At 43.1% G+C, this 15,862-nt stretch overlaps 1 protein-coding gene across 1 annotated transcript; it reads right to left on the minus strand.

Moving 5' to 3' along the window:
* Nucleotides 1–217: 217 nt before the first annotated feature.
* On the minus strand, nucleotides 218–1,434 carry LOC147737372 (uncharacterized). The gene has a single exon (XM_086923753.1). The coding sequence runs from the start codon at nucleotides 1,280–1,282 to the stop codon at nucleotides 218–220; it is 1,065 nt and encodes a 354-aa protein (XP_086779879.1). The 5' UTR covers nucleotides 1,283–1,434.
* Nucleotides 1,435–15,862: the final 14,428 nt, after the last annotated feature.

The following is a 15,862-nucleotide window of genomic DNA, read 5'->3' on the forward strand; positions in this document are numbered from 1 at the left end:
GGTAGTGCGGATTGACCAGAAGTGGAACGCACAGTGGCTTGTTTATCGACCTTGTACGCAATGAGCAAACTGTAACAATATGAGCTCATGTGGGCACAAAGGTATTTTGCACAAGAAGATACAGAGTGTTGTGCGCAAAAATAAAAAGACACGTAGATAAAATGGTTGCTACCTCAGGCTAACTTTAGCAAATAATAGCGTGACACTAGGGGCCGCACTACAGTTTTTCCCTGGTGTGTGCTCGCTGATGCTGTTTTAGGTTTGTTAATTGACAAAAGCTATTCCCACATTCACTGCAATTGTATGGTTTTTCTCCAGTGTGTGTTCGCTGATGAATCCTTAATGTTGAAGATGTAATAAAACTACGTCCACATTCACTGCAATGATATGGTTTTCCCCCTGTGTGTGTTCTCTGATGGAGTTTTAGGTGTGATAATCGACTAAAGCTCTTTCCACATTCACTGCAATGGTATGGTTTTTCTCCCGTGTGTGTTCGCTGATGTCTATGTAGGACTGATGAGAGACAAAATCTCTTCCCACATTCATTGCACTGGAATGGTTTTTCCCCAGTGTGTGTTTTCTGATGCTCCTTTAGGTACCATAATCTACAAAAGCTCTTCAGACATTCACTGCAATGATATGGTTTTTCCCCTGTGTGTGTTTGTTGATGATATATTAATCCTGAAGATGAACTAAAACTACTTCCACATTCACTGCAAGGATATGGTTTTTCGCCTGTGTGTGTTCTCTGATGCAGTTTTAGGGGTGATACATCTATAAAGCTATTCCCACATTTATTGCACTTGAATGGTTTTTCCCCAGTGTGTGTTCGCTGATGACTCATGAGTTTTGATAATTCTATAAAACTACTTCCACATTCACTGCAATAATATGTTTTTTCCCCTGTGTGTGTTTGTTGATGATACATTAATCCTGAAGAGGAACTAAAACTACTTCCACATTCACTGCAAGGATATGGTTTTTCTCCAGTGTGTGTTCTCTGATGCTGTTTTATGTGTGCTAATTGACTAAAGCTCTTCAGACATTCACTGCAATGATATGGTTTTTCTCCTGTGTGTGTTCTCTGATGTTGTTTTAGGCCTGCCAATAGACTAAAGCTCTTCGGACATTCACTGCAAGGATATGTTTTTTCCCCTGTGTGTGTTCTCTGATGCCGTTTTAGACCTGATAAATATATAAAGCTCTTCCCACATTCATTGCACTTGAATGGTTTTTCCCCAGTGTGTATTCGCTGATGACTCATGAGTTTTGATAATTCCATAAAACTACTTCCACATTCACTGCAATGATATGGGTTTTTCCCCTATGTGTGTTCGCTGATGCTTGTTTAGGCCTGATAATTGACTAAAGCACTTCAGACATTCAATGCATTTGTATGGCTTTTCTGTGTGTGTTCTCTGATGCAGTTTTAGTCTTGGTAAATATACTCTGTGTTTTATATAGCAGATCCCCCATTTCTTTTAACTTTCAGTTACCTGTGGTTTTCGCTGGTTGCTGTGGAATGGCCTGAAAGATCCATTCAATACACCTTTAGCACTGAATGGTGGCCTGATATCACTTTAGGAAGCAAAGTACTGCTGTAACCACCTCATTATCAGAGCTGGTATTGGACATGTTTACACAAAAAGTGGTTGATCAGTGTTGCCTTAATTTTCTAGGGGGTAATTTCTTCATCTTGAGGCACGGAGGTGACAGCTGAGACTCGTAGAATCACCGATTTGCCCTTGACGGTACTTCAAAGATCTGTCAGTTTATGTTCAGGTTCGGCTGCCTCTGTCGGCACTTATGTTTTCCTGAATACTGGAACTCAATGATTCTGACTTTGCTTTTGCAGATTTACAGTATTATCTTCATTATTCCTAAACATTTTGTGTAATCAAGGATTGTTTTCTGTCGGATGTGAAAAGATTTAAATTACTTAAATGGAAAATACCAGAATGTGCATATACAATTTTTAATTGATTGTAAAAGCATCTCATTTATTACTATTGTTGAAACTTATGAAGACATATTTAAGACACATTTAACCATACAGAGATATTTGCATAACAGTTCCTTTGAATACGCCACATCTTATTTATTTCAGCAAAGCGGTCATAGAGTAACTTAGCTAAAAAAGGGCGCTCGCATAGCACTCATATACTAGTTACAGCTTTAGGTAGATGCATATGGTCAAGGTTTTGTTAAAACAAGAACAGCTCTTAGAGTAAGAGAAGGATCAGGAAGACTCAAGACAGCAAGGTGGATATCAGAATGTTGTGCCATGCATAAAATCCTATTATTCACTGAGGTGCCTGGTTTCATTCACTACTAACTACTAACTCTTTTTTCAGGAGGATTCCCCTCACTGTTGTCTCAAGGCTTGATTACGGGGGCCTTTTGTGCGCTGATTGTGTTTGGGGCCCTTGTGGCGTAAAGGGGCTCTATCTGAGCCTTGTAGAACCTGCATCATGTATCGACCCTCTCCCCATATAAAGTCCCTGCCCAATCTAAAATCTTGGCACCTCTAAGACTCTAGGAATCTAGATATTGACAAAGAACTTAGCATGTCCTTCTTGTGGACATGAAAGAAGGACCATCATGTTCTGTAGCTTTAAAGTATTTCTAAGGTGGAGGCCATCTTAGAATGTTGTTGTTTACTAATTCTGCTTACATTTCCAGACTGGCTGGGTCTATCGAATTTCCAAGTGCATCCTAGTCCACTGTACATCCTATCCCCCCTATCCCTCTCTTCTGGATTCTATCTTCCTAATTGCATAATCTAGTTTGACCTAATGTATTTCAACTTCCCTTTTTTATATTTGCAGCTGGGCCCTCTCTTCAGGATTTTGTGTTTTCCACCTAGTAATTGCATGCATATAACGCTGGGAAGCCCACAAAAGAAAGAGTACCTTCTTCTCTCTTGATCTTCTGTCATTATGCTGTTGTTTAATGGGCTGTCTTTGTAGAACGGAGTCATGGAACTTTCCTCCAGCCACCCCATGATTTGCTCCATCCCTTCCTTCCTTCCTTCATCTGACCATACCCCCTTCTCCTCAACTACCCTAAGCTTCCCCCCACGTGAGCATGCAGTACTCCGGTCCCTCCCCTCTTTCCACTATGGAAATTTGGTGCCTTTAGCCATGGATTCCCTTTCTCGAAGATCACTGGACTCCAAACTTGTTCCAGACGGCTGAAATTCCTACACTATCATATACCCCATGAACTAAAAGCGTGTTCAAGAACTTCAAACACAGGCTTCTCAAATTTCTCCCATGAACTCTTATTTCCACCCCCTATGTTTTCACAAACAAAGGCGCTACTATAAGTGACTTTGGGACATATGTAGGTAGCTTAATAGCGTGTTCAAGAACTTCAAACACAGGTTTCTCAAATTTCTCCCATGAACCCTTATTTCCACCCCCTATGTCTTCACGAATGAAGGCGATACCATAAGTGACCTTGGGCCATATGTAGGTAGCTTAATACCGGTCGGCAATGGCCGAAAATCGGTAAATTTCCTGTTACCGACCGGTATTTAGCTTTTTCTAATGTAGGTAGCTGGTCTTAAGGATAGGGTAATTTACCGAATCGGTAATTTAAGGAATCAGTAAATTACCGGTAAATTACCGAATTCCTAAAATTCAGAATCGGTAAATTACCGAATCCTTAAATCCTATGTAGGGACCACTCAAGTGAGTGCATTTTTGATTTAAGGATACGCTATTTACCACCAACTACAAGTTGGTGGTAAATATTGAATACCTTTAAGAAAGCAATTTTGTGCTTTTTAAAAGTCCTTAGGGCATGTATGTGCGCCACATGTGCACAAATGCACGATTCAGGGGTGCAACAGGGTGTCAATGTGACACCCTGCCACCCTTGAATATGCTCCTCCTATTACCGATTCAGTATTTACCGAATCGGAAATAGTGAATGGCTTCCCATTCATTCCTATGGGCCTCCAGGCCGATAGGAATGAATGGCAATTACCGAATCTGTAAATAACAAATCGGTAATACCGAATATTACCGATTCTGTAAAATTTACCGAATTTTTAACTACATACTATTTATTGATTCTTAAATACAGAATCGGTAAAATTCGGTATTTAAGAATCCGTAAATAGAGATAACCTACATAAGGCCCCTTATCTTTTGCATTAAAAGACCAGCACAATGGAGGAAAGCCCTTTGCTCTCTGCTCTGGATCACTGCATCCACTAAAGCCCCACACAGTCTCAGACTCTCTGCAACTTCCTCTATTGTTGGCCGAGCAGAGGCAACCATCTCCCTTTATAATAATGGGATTATCCTCATCCAAGCATCTGAACGCTGCCTAGAATTACTTGATTCAATTTTCCTCTCATCAAACTCTCTGTGATGAATACGTTTCCTCCCTGACCCAAGCTCATCCTAGCCCTTTAGTCATCCCACGGGTACCTTGTTCTGTATCCTCCCCTCTCCCCACTACTTGTATTGTTTCACCCCTTTCCCCTCCTCCCTATCCATCTTCGTCAGATTACCCAACAGCATTAATTTACCATTACCCTTGCAGCTTGTTTCAACCAACATTTTTCATCATAATAACCTAAGCCCGCATCACAGCCCTAGAGCAGCGACCACTGAAATACCCTGACTCGATACTAACACCTTCACCTCATCTCTGGCCCTTACCTCTGAACATTTATTTTATTTAGTTTTATAAAGCGCAAATAAGACCCATGAGGGTATCAGAGCGCTTTACAATATACAGTTATTAAATATTAGATGGTTGAGGTAGTAAACATACATTCGGTATTTGCCAATCAGTACAAAAGAGGTTGATAGTAGTGTATGGATAGCATAGGTGACTAGTAGTCAAAAAAGAATGATCCGCGAGGGAATCAGAACTAAGCATGGCCGAAATTTGCAAATTCGCGGATTTCCCTGAGAAATCACAAAAAAAATCTGCGAATTCGTGAATTTTCCCATGAAATAACGGATGTTTTTGTGATTTGCCCTGGAGTACTTTCTACTGGCTAATCCAGTAAGTGCTTCCTCATTGGGTAAATGTATAGTGCTTTTACTAAACTGCAGCTGCATAAAGGGCCAGAAGATGTGTCTCCAGTGACCATGTGTGCTTGTAACACAGGCACAGGCACACATGGTCACTGGAGACACATTTTCTGGCCCTTTACGTAGCTACAGTGTAGTAAAAGCACTATGGGGCAGATTTACAAGCCGCTTGCGCCTCTTTTGCGCCACAGTTGCATCACTTTTGTGACGCAGCGGCAGCACAAAAGATGCGCCATGGTGCTGGGTATTAACAACGTGACGCATCTGAGAGATGCGTCACGTTGTAAAGCCCTGCGCCATCAGGAGGCATTCCGGCGCAGGGGAGGGCGTTTCTGCGCAGGAACGCCTCCTAAAAGTGGCTGAGTGAAATCTACAAGATTTCACTCAGTCACTTTTAGGCCAATGCTGCGTCAAAACCTTGCGTCTGCTTAAACAGGCACAAGTCTTGACGCAGCATTGGGGAAATAGGGCCCCCCAGAGTATTGCTGGAGCTGCGTCGCAGCTCCAGCAATGCTCTGTTTTTACGGCACAGATGCAGGACTCATCTGTGCCGTTTTTGCCACATGGTGCGCCGCATTGTAAATGTGGCGCACTATGGGTGGCGGAGCTGCGGCGCACAATAACTGGCGCATCCCTGGGGATGCGCCAGTTATTGTAAATCTGCCCATATACATTTAGCCAACGAGGGAGCACTTACTGATTAGACAGTAGAAAGTACTCCAGTTGCGTAAAGGTATTGCAGAAAAAGGTGGCTTCTTCGTGGACAAACACCCAGGGCGGGATTCATTCTGCCCCCTGTTAGACTCGTTTTTTGTGCCCTTCTGCCCACTGTTAGACTTGTTTTTCACTTGTTTTTTTGCCCTTCTGCCCTCTGTTAGACTCGTTTTTCCCTTGTTTTTCTGCCCTTCTGCCCCCTGTTAGACTCGTTTTTTTTGCCCTTCTGCCCTCTATTAGACTCATTTTTCCCTTGTTTTTCTGCCCTTCTGCCCTCTGTTAGACTCGTTTTTTGTGCCCTTCTGCCCTCTGTTATTCCCTTGTTTTTGTGCCCTTCTGCCCTCTGTTAGACTCGTTTTTTGTGCCCTTCTGCCCTCTATTAGACTCGTTTTTGTGCCTTTCTGCCCCCTGTTAGACTCGTTTTTTGTGCCCTTCTGCCCACTGTTAGACTTGTTTTTCACTTGTTTTTTTGCCCTTCTGCCCTCTGTTAGACTCGTTTTTCCCTTGTTTTTCTGCCCTTCTGCCCCCTGTTAGACTCGTTTTTTTTGCCCTTCTGCCCTCTATTAGACTCATTTTTCCCTTGTTTTTCTGCCCTTCTGCCCTCTGTTAGACTCGTTTTTTGTGCCCTTCTGCCCTCTGTTATTCCCTTGTTTTTGTGCCCTTCTGCCCTCTGTTAGACTCGTTTTTTGTGCCCTTCTGCCCTCTGTTAGACTCGTTTTTCCCTTGTTTTTCTGCCCTTCTGCCCTTGGTTAGACTGCTTTTTGTGCCTTTCTGCCCTCTGCATCACCACAGCATCACTCAGCGCTACCCCAGCATCACTCAGCACCATCACATTATTACTCAGCACCACCACATTATCACTCAGCACCACCACAGCACCACCACAGCATCACTCAGCACCACCACAGCATCACTCAGCACCACCACAGCACCACTCAGTGCCACCAAAGCATCACTCAGCACCACCACATTATCACTCAGCACCACCACAGCACCACTTAGCACCACCACAGCAACACTCAGCACCACCCCAGCATCACTCAGCACCATCCCAGTATTATTCAGCACCACCACACCACCACTCAGCATCAGCACAGCACCACTCAGCACCACCACAGCACCACTCAGCACCACCCCAGCATCAATCTGCGCAACCATTCAACAACAACTGGTTCAAATATGTTCCCTCAATGTTTCAAGCTTTATTACAATGGTCACAAAAGATGTTAATATTTCACTTCTGTTCTTGGATTTTCGTCACAATAAAATACACTGAACATAATCTTCACAAAAGTTATTTACAAAAGTTTAACCTATTGCCATTATAAATTAAAATCACTTTTATTTAAGTATTAATTATTTAAACAAATTAAAAGCCATTGTAATTTGTAATATCAATACATCTAAGTCACGTAAATACAAAACATGTTGCATTACAAATGCTATAGGTGTCACATTTGCGAAAGTTATAACTATTGGCATTGTAAATGACAAAGCTATTAATTTAGCAATTTTCAAAACCAACACATAAATAAAAAAAAATTGTCATTTACAAGACCAATAGCTCAAACGTTCCTAATGCGAGACCTATTGCATTGCAAATGCTTGTTTTTATATCTGTCAGTGCTTCCTGTTGAGGTTTAATTTTCATGACAGGCGCCTCATTGCCTACTTGTAACTATTCTCTGACCCTGCTTCAAAGGTAAGAGCAGGGTCAGAGAATAGTTGCAAGTAGGCAACGAGGCGCCAGGAAGCACTTACAGGCTTACAGCAACAGGTGCCCAAGTTGAAGTTAATTTCTTTGTAACCCTTTTGTAAAAGATTACAAAAAATTAGCTTCAACGTTTGCACCTGCTGCTGTAACCCTGTAAGTGCTTGGCTGAAAATTCGTGGATTCGCGGATTTTACAGCGATTTTGCGAGATTTGCGGATTGAGAAATTGCTGAAAATTCGCAAATTTCGCGAGCGGAACAAATTTTCAGCCCATGCTTAATCAGAACGCTTCACAATACACATACATTCGGTATTCGCCTTCAATTCAAAAGATGTAGGCAATAATATATGGATCGCACACGTGACTAGAGGTCACAATAGAATTAAAGTCTTAGGATGTGAAATTGTTTATTAGAAGCATTTTTACTTCTTTTTTGAAGGAGGTAAAGGAAGAGATTCCATGTACCACTGGAGGTAGGGAGTTCCAAATCTTCAGTGCAATCCCTGGGAATGCTTTGCAGCCTGTTCTCTTTTTATGGTAGAATTGTGGTTTAAGTAGTAGTGAGCTCACCCTTCGCAGTTGTCTGCATCCTCCCGATCGCACTAGCTTTAGAGCTACGTAACTGGGGGTATTGCTATGCAGGGCTTTATGGGTCATGCAAGCTATCTTTAGGTGTATTCTTGCCTCGTAGGACAGCCAGTTCAGAACTTTCAAGGTCAGAGAGATGTAGTTATTTCTTTTAGTTCCTGATACCAGTTTGGCCGCAGCGTTAAGCGATGCCCTCAGCGGGTCGGCCAGTATTTGGGGAGAACGCATAGAGTGGTGCTTCCATAGTCTAATCTTGTTAGCACTAGGGCTTGTATTGCCATTTTTAAGTCGGTCTGTGGGAGGAAGGGTTAAAGTTTCCTTAGTATACTCATCTGGTGATTAGCTCTCTTGGTGGCATTAGTGATTTGTGCCTGCATGTTCAGGTGTTTGTCCATGGTGATTCCCAGGGACTTTGCGGAGTCAATGATGTGCGGAGCACAATCAAAGGAAGTTAGATGTTTTAACCATAAGTTTATCTTGGGTGTGTGATTGGGTGGGGAGATGAGGAGGAATTCCGTTTTTTTGGTGTTAAGCAAGAGGTGGTTGCCAGTGAGCCAACTTGAGTATTCTGTGGAATAGCGTTGAGGGAGAGGAAGTCTTCTGGTGAGGAGATTTTCATATACAGTTGGGCGTCGTCCGCATATAGGTGATATAGAATGTTCGCCGAGTTCAATGCGTTTGCCAGGGGCTCCATGAGTAGATTAAAAAGAATGGGTGAAAGTGCTGAGCCCCTGCTGTCAGCACGGATGCATCTGTGACACCCTTTCTGGACCAAACACTGACACTTGCTATCTCGGAACCCCCTAACATGACCAATAACATGGCGCCTATCGACTCATCAATCAGTTTATGAGTCCCACACCCCCACTCATCAATCATGACTCAATCTCTATTCCCCCCTCCCCTGGTTCTCCCAACGCAGCTTCTCCCTAACACCATAAACCGGAGCAGTCTCACCTGGCCTCCTGGCCAACATCACGACCTCTTGTTCCCACATTACTAATGACGCCAAACTCACTGAGATCTCTCAAGAGCTTCAGCAACTTAAGGCTGAGGTTTAAAGCCTAATATCCCTCACCTCTGAGCTCGCTAATTGTTGGTGTGCCACCGGGCCGATGGGTAAGAATAGACCCTCTCTTTAGCAATCCAATAGTCAAGTCAAGTCAAACCAGCTATATTTGGTGTAAAATATACAACCATAAAGCATACTAGACAGAAGGTACTATATACACATAAATAAAAACAGTTTTCAAATATTTAAAAAAACAGTATTTCATAACAAGCATCACATCTTTATTCAAAATATAGTACTCTGATAATTATCAGTGCAAAAATCGCACATGTACAAAACAAGCATTTTTGAGCAAAACCCTAACATATAACAAAAGGGGAAGAAAAAAAATGATTCATAAACATACTTGAGATTAGGATAATAGATTATATCAACATTATGGAATAATGACACAACTAAAGGCAGTCATCAGTTTTTTTCAGATATTAATGCATCCAGATGTGACAAATCCTTTCTTTTCCTAATCGCCCTTTGTATAAAATTAATAACACAATAAACAGTTTTGACATTATCCATAGTACATAAAAAGTTAAAAGCATGTTTATAATGGAAACGCCTATTGGTTAAAAAAGTGGTTTTATAACAATTCTCTGGATATCTTTATAAAAGGTACAAAACAGTAAGAAGTGCATAGTGGACTGGGGGGTCTTTCCATCACACGGGCAGTTTGGTGAAATATAGGACCATTTTTCCTTACTTCAGAATGCTGGTATATAATGTAGTGTGCCAAATCTTAGCCTTGTTAAGTAGAATCTATGCAAAGTGTTTCTTACCAGAGTTAATGTGTTTGTAATCCCACCACAGGGGGGATCCAATAACAATCACGGTAGACGGATGTCACCCCGCACATCCAATGGGATCTCAGCAATCACAACTTCTCCTCATTTGACCTGGAAGACAATTCCCTACCCCCACCCGACCAATGAGGATGAAAGATACTCAATCGGACAACAATATTTACTCCATCCTCCTTCAGTCAAATCCATACAGAGATGCTAGGCCCAATCCCAGAGCAGGTAACAATTCCAACTTCAAGCAATTTCCTATCACTCAGGCTGCCTCCGCTGTCGCCCTACCCCACCTGAAATGTACGCTACTCAATTGCAGATCGGCATCTAAACATGCAGTGGAAATTGCTGACCTTATCATTACTTATGATCTTGACCTTCTAGACCTGACTGAAACTTGCCTAAATTACTCCTTCATACCAACACTTGACATTCTAGTACCGCCCAGCTATGACATCATCAGATTAGATTCACCAAACAGACCTGGTGGAGGTAACCCCTGTACTCACGGCAATAATCTCTCTGAAGCAAGCACAAAACGTTACTCTCATCTCGTGTGAATATCTAGGCATCGATATCCTGAGTACAGATAGGCCTCGATACAAACTGCATGCGTTTTACCACCCTCCAGGAGATAACCTCCCATCCATTGAACAAATTATGGAAATCATCACAACCAACTCCGGTGTATACTGCGTCCAAATCTTCCTTGGTGACTTCAACCTCTACTGGATTGACCCGATGACCAATCAGTGATTAGCCTAAAAACTTTCCTAGCTGATCTAAACTTGATCCAAATATGCGAAAGTCCTACCCAGAACCTGGAAGTGACATTGGATCTAATTATCGCTAAAGCTAATTCCACTCAACTTGAATCTATCATTCCATGTGATTGGACAGACCTCCACTGCATCACTTTGCTCATCACTGAATCACTGTCCTTCACATAAAAAAAACAGACACTGGAAAAGGAACTCTCGAAACATCTATCAGCAATTATATCCTTCCCCCTCCCGAGGACATGTCAGATGTCCAGGACCTTACTGATCATTACACTAATTCAATGACAAACATTCTAGACTCTATGGCACCCCTCCAACGAAAAAGAGTACCCACCAAAGACTCCGAGCCTTGGTACAATGGTAGTCTAAACACTGAAAGATGCAATCTAAGATTCTACTCCTCGCTTGAACACCTCCAGCACCTGAGATCTCTAAGAATCATTTACAACAAACGCACACATAGCTCAAAAGCAAACGTCTTTAGGAAACAGCTAAACAATGCCAGGAACAGACCTAAAAAACTGTTTGAACTCGTTAAATTGCAATCTAACAGACAGCCCCAACCTGCTTTCTGGGTTTAATCTGCAGCCTAACTGCGAAGAACTTGCCGCTTTCTTCCTGGGAAAGACGAAAAAAATTGAAAGTGACTTAAAGACTTCATTGGATCTCCTCCCGACGCCTTCACATGTCAGCCCCCACCCACCCATGTGGCCTGAGCATCCTGCACAATCCCCAAAAATATTGCCACGTGGTGTTCATTCAAATCCTTTGATGAAATGACAATACTACAAATTCTGTCAACTTAGCCCAGGGGCATCAAGGCGCTGCAGATCGGGATCATGATCAGGGGTGTCCATAGATAAAGGGCTCACAGATTCGTATTGGTAAAGAGCCAGGTCTTCAAGGCCTTACGGAATGAGGAATGAGTTTCCAGAATTGAGATTGAAAGAGGAAGGGAGTTCAACAAATTGGCCACAGCCAGCGAAAAGGACCTCTCCCCCATCTAGATTTCCTGAATCCAGGCACAGTCACCGAATTCTTGCTGGAAGATCTTAACTGCTTACCAGGGACATGTCTCGGAAACAGTTTTTATTGCCTTCTGACCCCATATTATAAAAGGCCTTGTGCACCAAACACAGGGCTTTCAACTCAATTCTCCGACCCAAAGGAAGCCAAGAAAGGCTCTTGATGGTAGCCGCAACAGAGTGGAATTTAGGAAGGCCCATCACCAGCCTGGCAGCAGCATTCTGCACAAGTTAGAGTCGGTATAGGAGACCCTTATTGATCCCTACATAAAGGACATTGCAGTAATCCAATCTGGAGAACACAAGGGCCACCACTGCCTGTTTCCGCGCTGAGGGGGAGAGAAATTGACATATCTTTCTGAGAGTTCTTATCATTCAGAAGCAGGTGGAGACTTCTATTTATTTGGGGGCCAGGGAGAGGGAAGTATCAACTATGATGCCTTGATTTTTGGCACTGAGGCCAGGGCGAGGGCAAGATTCAAGCGTATCTGGCTTCCAGGCCCTTGACCAAATCTCCTGAATCTCTCCGAAAATTAAAATCTCAGTTTTATCCCCATTGAGTCTTAGATAGTTCTCTACCATCCATGCAGCTACCGCCTGCATGCAGCTTTTAAAATTTGCTGCTGAAGCTTCAACACTCTCAGTGATGCTAATCATGATTTGAGTGTCATCAGCATAGGATAACACTTCTAGGCCAAAAGATCTTACAACCCTGGCAAGCGGGGCTACATAAAGGTTAAAAGGGTGGGACTCAATGAGGATCCCTGGGGAACTCTGCAGAACAGCCGTTTAGGAGCAGAAAGGAATTGACCCATCGTAACTCTTTGAGCCTGTTCCGTAAGGAAAGATGAAAGCAAATTAAGGGCGGAGCACTCAATCCCTATTTCCCGGAGCCTCCCAGCCAATCTAAGGGGAGAGATAGTATTGAAGGCTGCCGTTAGGTCCAGAAGGGTCAGTAAGGTGGTATGACCTGCGTCAACCTGTTGTCGAATGTTGTTAAAAGCAACGGTTAACGCCGTCTCGGTACTGTGCTCACTTCTGAACCCATGTTGCGAGCCATCGAGCAACTGATGATCCTCCAGATAGGTGCTAAGATGGAGGTTCAGGTGTTTCTCCAAGATTTTAGCTGGGACAGGCAACAGGAAATTGAGCTGTAGTTCTTCAGTTCTGCCAGATCCAGAGAGAGCTTCTTTAAGAGAGGTTTAACCACAGCCATTTTCCAGGCAGTGGGTTACTGGCCAGAATTAATAATGGCATTAAGAACTACGGTCAAAGTAGGAACAATAGCCTCCTTTCCTAGTTTCTGGATCTTCAGCGGACAGGGCTCTTCTTGAAGTATAGGGGGAAAGGCGCTCAAGCGGCAATCCTTTGGAGGGGCTACCAGAGAATCCAAAGGACGATCGGCCTTTGACCCTACAACATTGGATATCTCCAGGGAGGAATATATGTCCTTGATTTTGTCAGTATAAAAGCATGCCTTTTTATCACATAGCTCCTGGGAGACCTCGGTGTTGGCAGAGGCCGAGGGGGCTAGAAGGGAATTAATCACAGTGAAGAGTTCCCTCTGGGATTTGATGGATTCCGTCATCTTGGAATAGTAGATAACCTTTTCCTCATTAATAGCTAGCCTATATTCCTTCAATCTGAGTTTATGCAGGTCCCTTTCGGCTGGGATAAGCTGACAGTGTCATATTCTTTCATTCTGTCGGCATACCTGCCTAAGGTTTCTCAACCTTTCGGTGAACCAGGGCACGAAGGGCGTTTTCTGGCCACATAATGCTCCTTAAGAGGTGCAAGAGAGTCCAGGGCCGCCAAGAGCAAGTTGGAAAAATCATCATAGATTGAGTTAACATCCAGGTGGGGGAGAAAGCAATAATTGCTGAGCTTAATTAGAAGACCCTCCTTATTTATGCGGCTACGGTTTCTCTTCGTCTCCGCCCTGTTCTTAAAATTAGGATCTGGGTGAGATTCTGCAATTCGCAGAAAAAATGGAATGGGATTATTCACCTCTATCCTAGGATCATTAGAAAAGATCCCGTCCAGAATGTGTCCTGCCGTATGAGAGGGGCTCCTCACCAGCTGAGGAAGGCCGCAGGAGTCCATAGTTTCCAGAGCACAGTGTTTTTACCAAATGGAAGTTAAAATCACCCAAAAGAGTGACATTGGATCTAGCCAAATAAGGCTCAATCCGATTTATGAAGTCCTGAATAAACATTCCTCTGGGTCCGGGAACAAAACTATCAATGAGTAGGATCTTCAAGGAGAAAAATAGGGCCTGATAGGGATCTGAGGGAGTGGTGAGGGCCTCAGTGAAGCACGAGAAGGTGTCTTTATAAAGTAGTCCCAATCCCCCTATCCTTCCTTCCCTATCAAGTCTGGACAGAGCATACCCTGAGGGGATGGCCTCCACCAGGTCAGGTCCTGAACACACTCTCGCACAGGTTTCAGTAATAAATACCCAATCAGGCCTACAGAGGGAGACAAAATCATTAAATTCTGCCGTAAATGTAATCTTAGATCTGGCGTTCAGTCACTATCTAAACGCAGTAGCAGCGCAACAGCATGGCACCTCTAATCAGGGTGAACCACTATCCGCTGCGTGTCCGGCCCAGTACGCAGATTAAATAGCTGGGCCGGGCAGGAACAACTAGAGTGCTGCCCATCGATCTGGGACAGGAAGTAGAGTAGAGCAGCAAGAGTGAAACACTCACTTCCCTCCACACGCTTGGCGAGCCATGGTGGACCGGGAGAGGAGCCCCACAAGACCACCCCCCCATGAAATGAAGAAAAAAAGCAGAAGAGTTCCTGGAAAGAATGCAGTAATCCCACAAAAGTAAGCAATTAAAATAGTTTTTAAAAATATTCCCCTATTAGAACGCACACAATGATTCAATACAATCTTAAAATCACAGTCACTTTCTAAACGCAGTAGCAGCGCAACAGTGTGGCACCTCTAATCAGGGTGAACCATTACCATGTGGTGTAGAGGAGGAGACAAGTGTGATAATAGTTAAGGAGCTACTGGGAAAAACTGACCTAAGAAGGACCGGACCTGCACTACACCCCCCAACATTTCCAGGAGGAATGTGGCTCCATCAGGTGATTATCAGAAGTTTGATAACAACAAGAATAGTGCACAGAGGGAGCCAAATGTTGAAGTGAAGAGACAAAAAAACAGAGATCAAGAAAGGGAATAGAGAAAGAAGAAACAGGGGAAAAGGAAACGTAGAGTTATAGGAATTCTTACCTGACAAATATTTTATTTTTTGTTCCTCCAAGGGTGGCAGCCACGCTGCACAGCCTGGTCATCCCAGAATACCTTGAAAGGAAGTAAAGAAATAATTTTGCATCACACGACAATCACACTACATCACATTTTACAAATAACCTTCCTGAACTTCCAAAACAAAAGAATCTCTTGTTCTCTGGAGGCCATTGTGAAGCAACTATGGTTAATGAATAAATAGTTTTTTGGTTCACCAAGAACCACGATCCCGTTCTGGAAAAGGTCTCTGTGAATATAAAGTGCACCCACAGTCTCAGAGAACAAACCCTAACAACCCAGTCCACGTCTTCATAACCCTCATAATTTCCATTTACAGCTCATGAAACTTGCAAATCAAAACAATCTTATTTGGAAAGGTATGTTAATGTCCTTTTACATAATTCTGCCCACACTTCATAAATCAGTTAACCACACTCTAAGATTCTTAGAGCCAATGCTCTCGGAGAAACTGCAATTCAAGTTCAAGCTGATGTAGAGTTTGAATGCTGAGCAATGGAAGCAACAAGGCATCAATGTGTTGCCGCTTTTTATCAATAAATTATCTAAAGGGATGATGTGGAGGGTCAGTGTCTTATGAGCCATATAGGATGGTGACCCAAGGAATAGAATTTGAAATAAATCCTTTACAAGACAAAGCTTAGAACATCGGAATGTTGAGATCTATTGAAAACAACAGAACAGCAGCAGCGTCTAAAACCTGATATAGGCCCGCTGCTCTCAACATTACAATGTCCTAATACACAGTCTCTGCCTCTCCAAAATATATGGATTGGGCAGGAGTAGGCAGAAGATAGAGCCTGCAGCACGGAACACACCTTCCTCCTCCCGCAGCTTGC

This window comes from Lissotriton vulgaris, chromosome 1_1 (genome assembly GCF_964263255.1).
Source record: "Lissotriton vulgaris chromosome 1_1, aLisVul1.2, whole genome shotgun sequence".
Classification (NCBI taxonomy): domain Eukaryota; kingdom Metazoa; phylum Chordata; class Amphibia; order Caudata; family Salamandridae; genus Lissotriton; species Lissotriton vulgaris.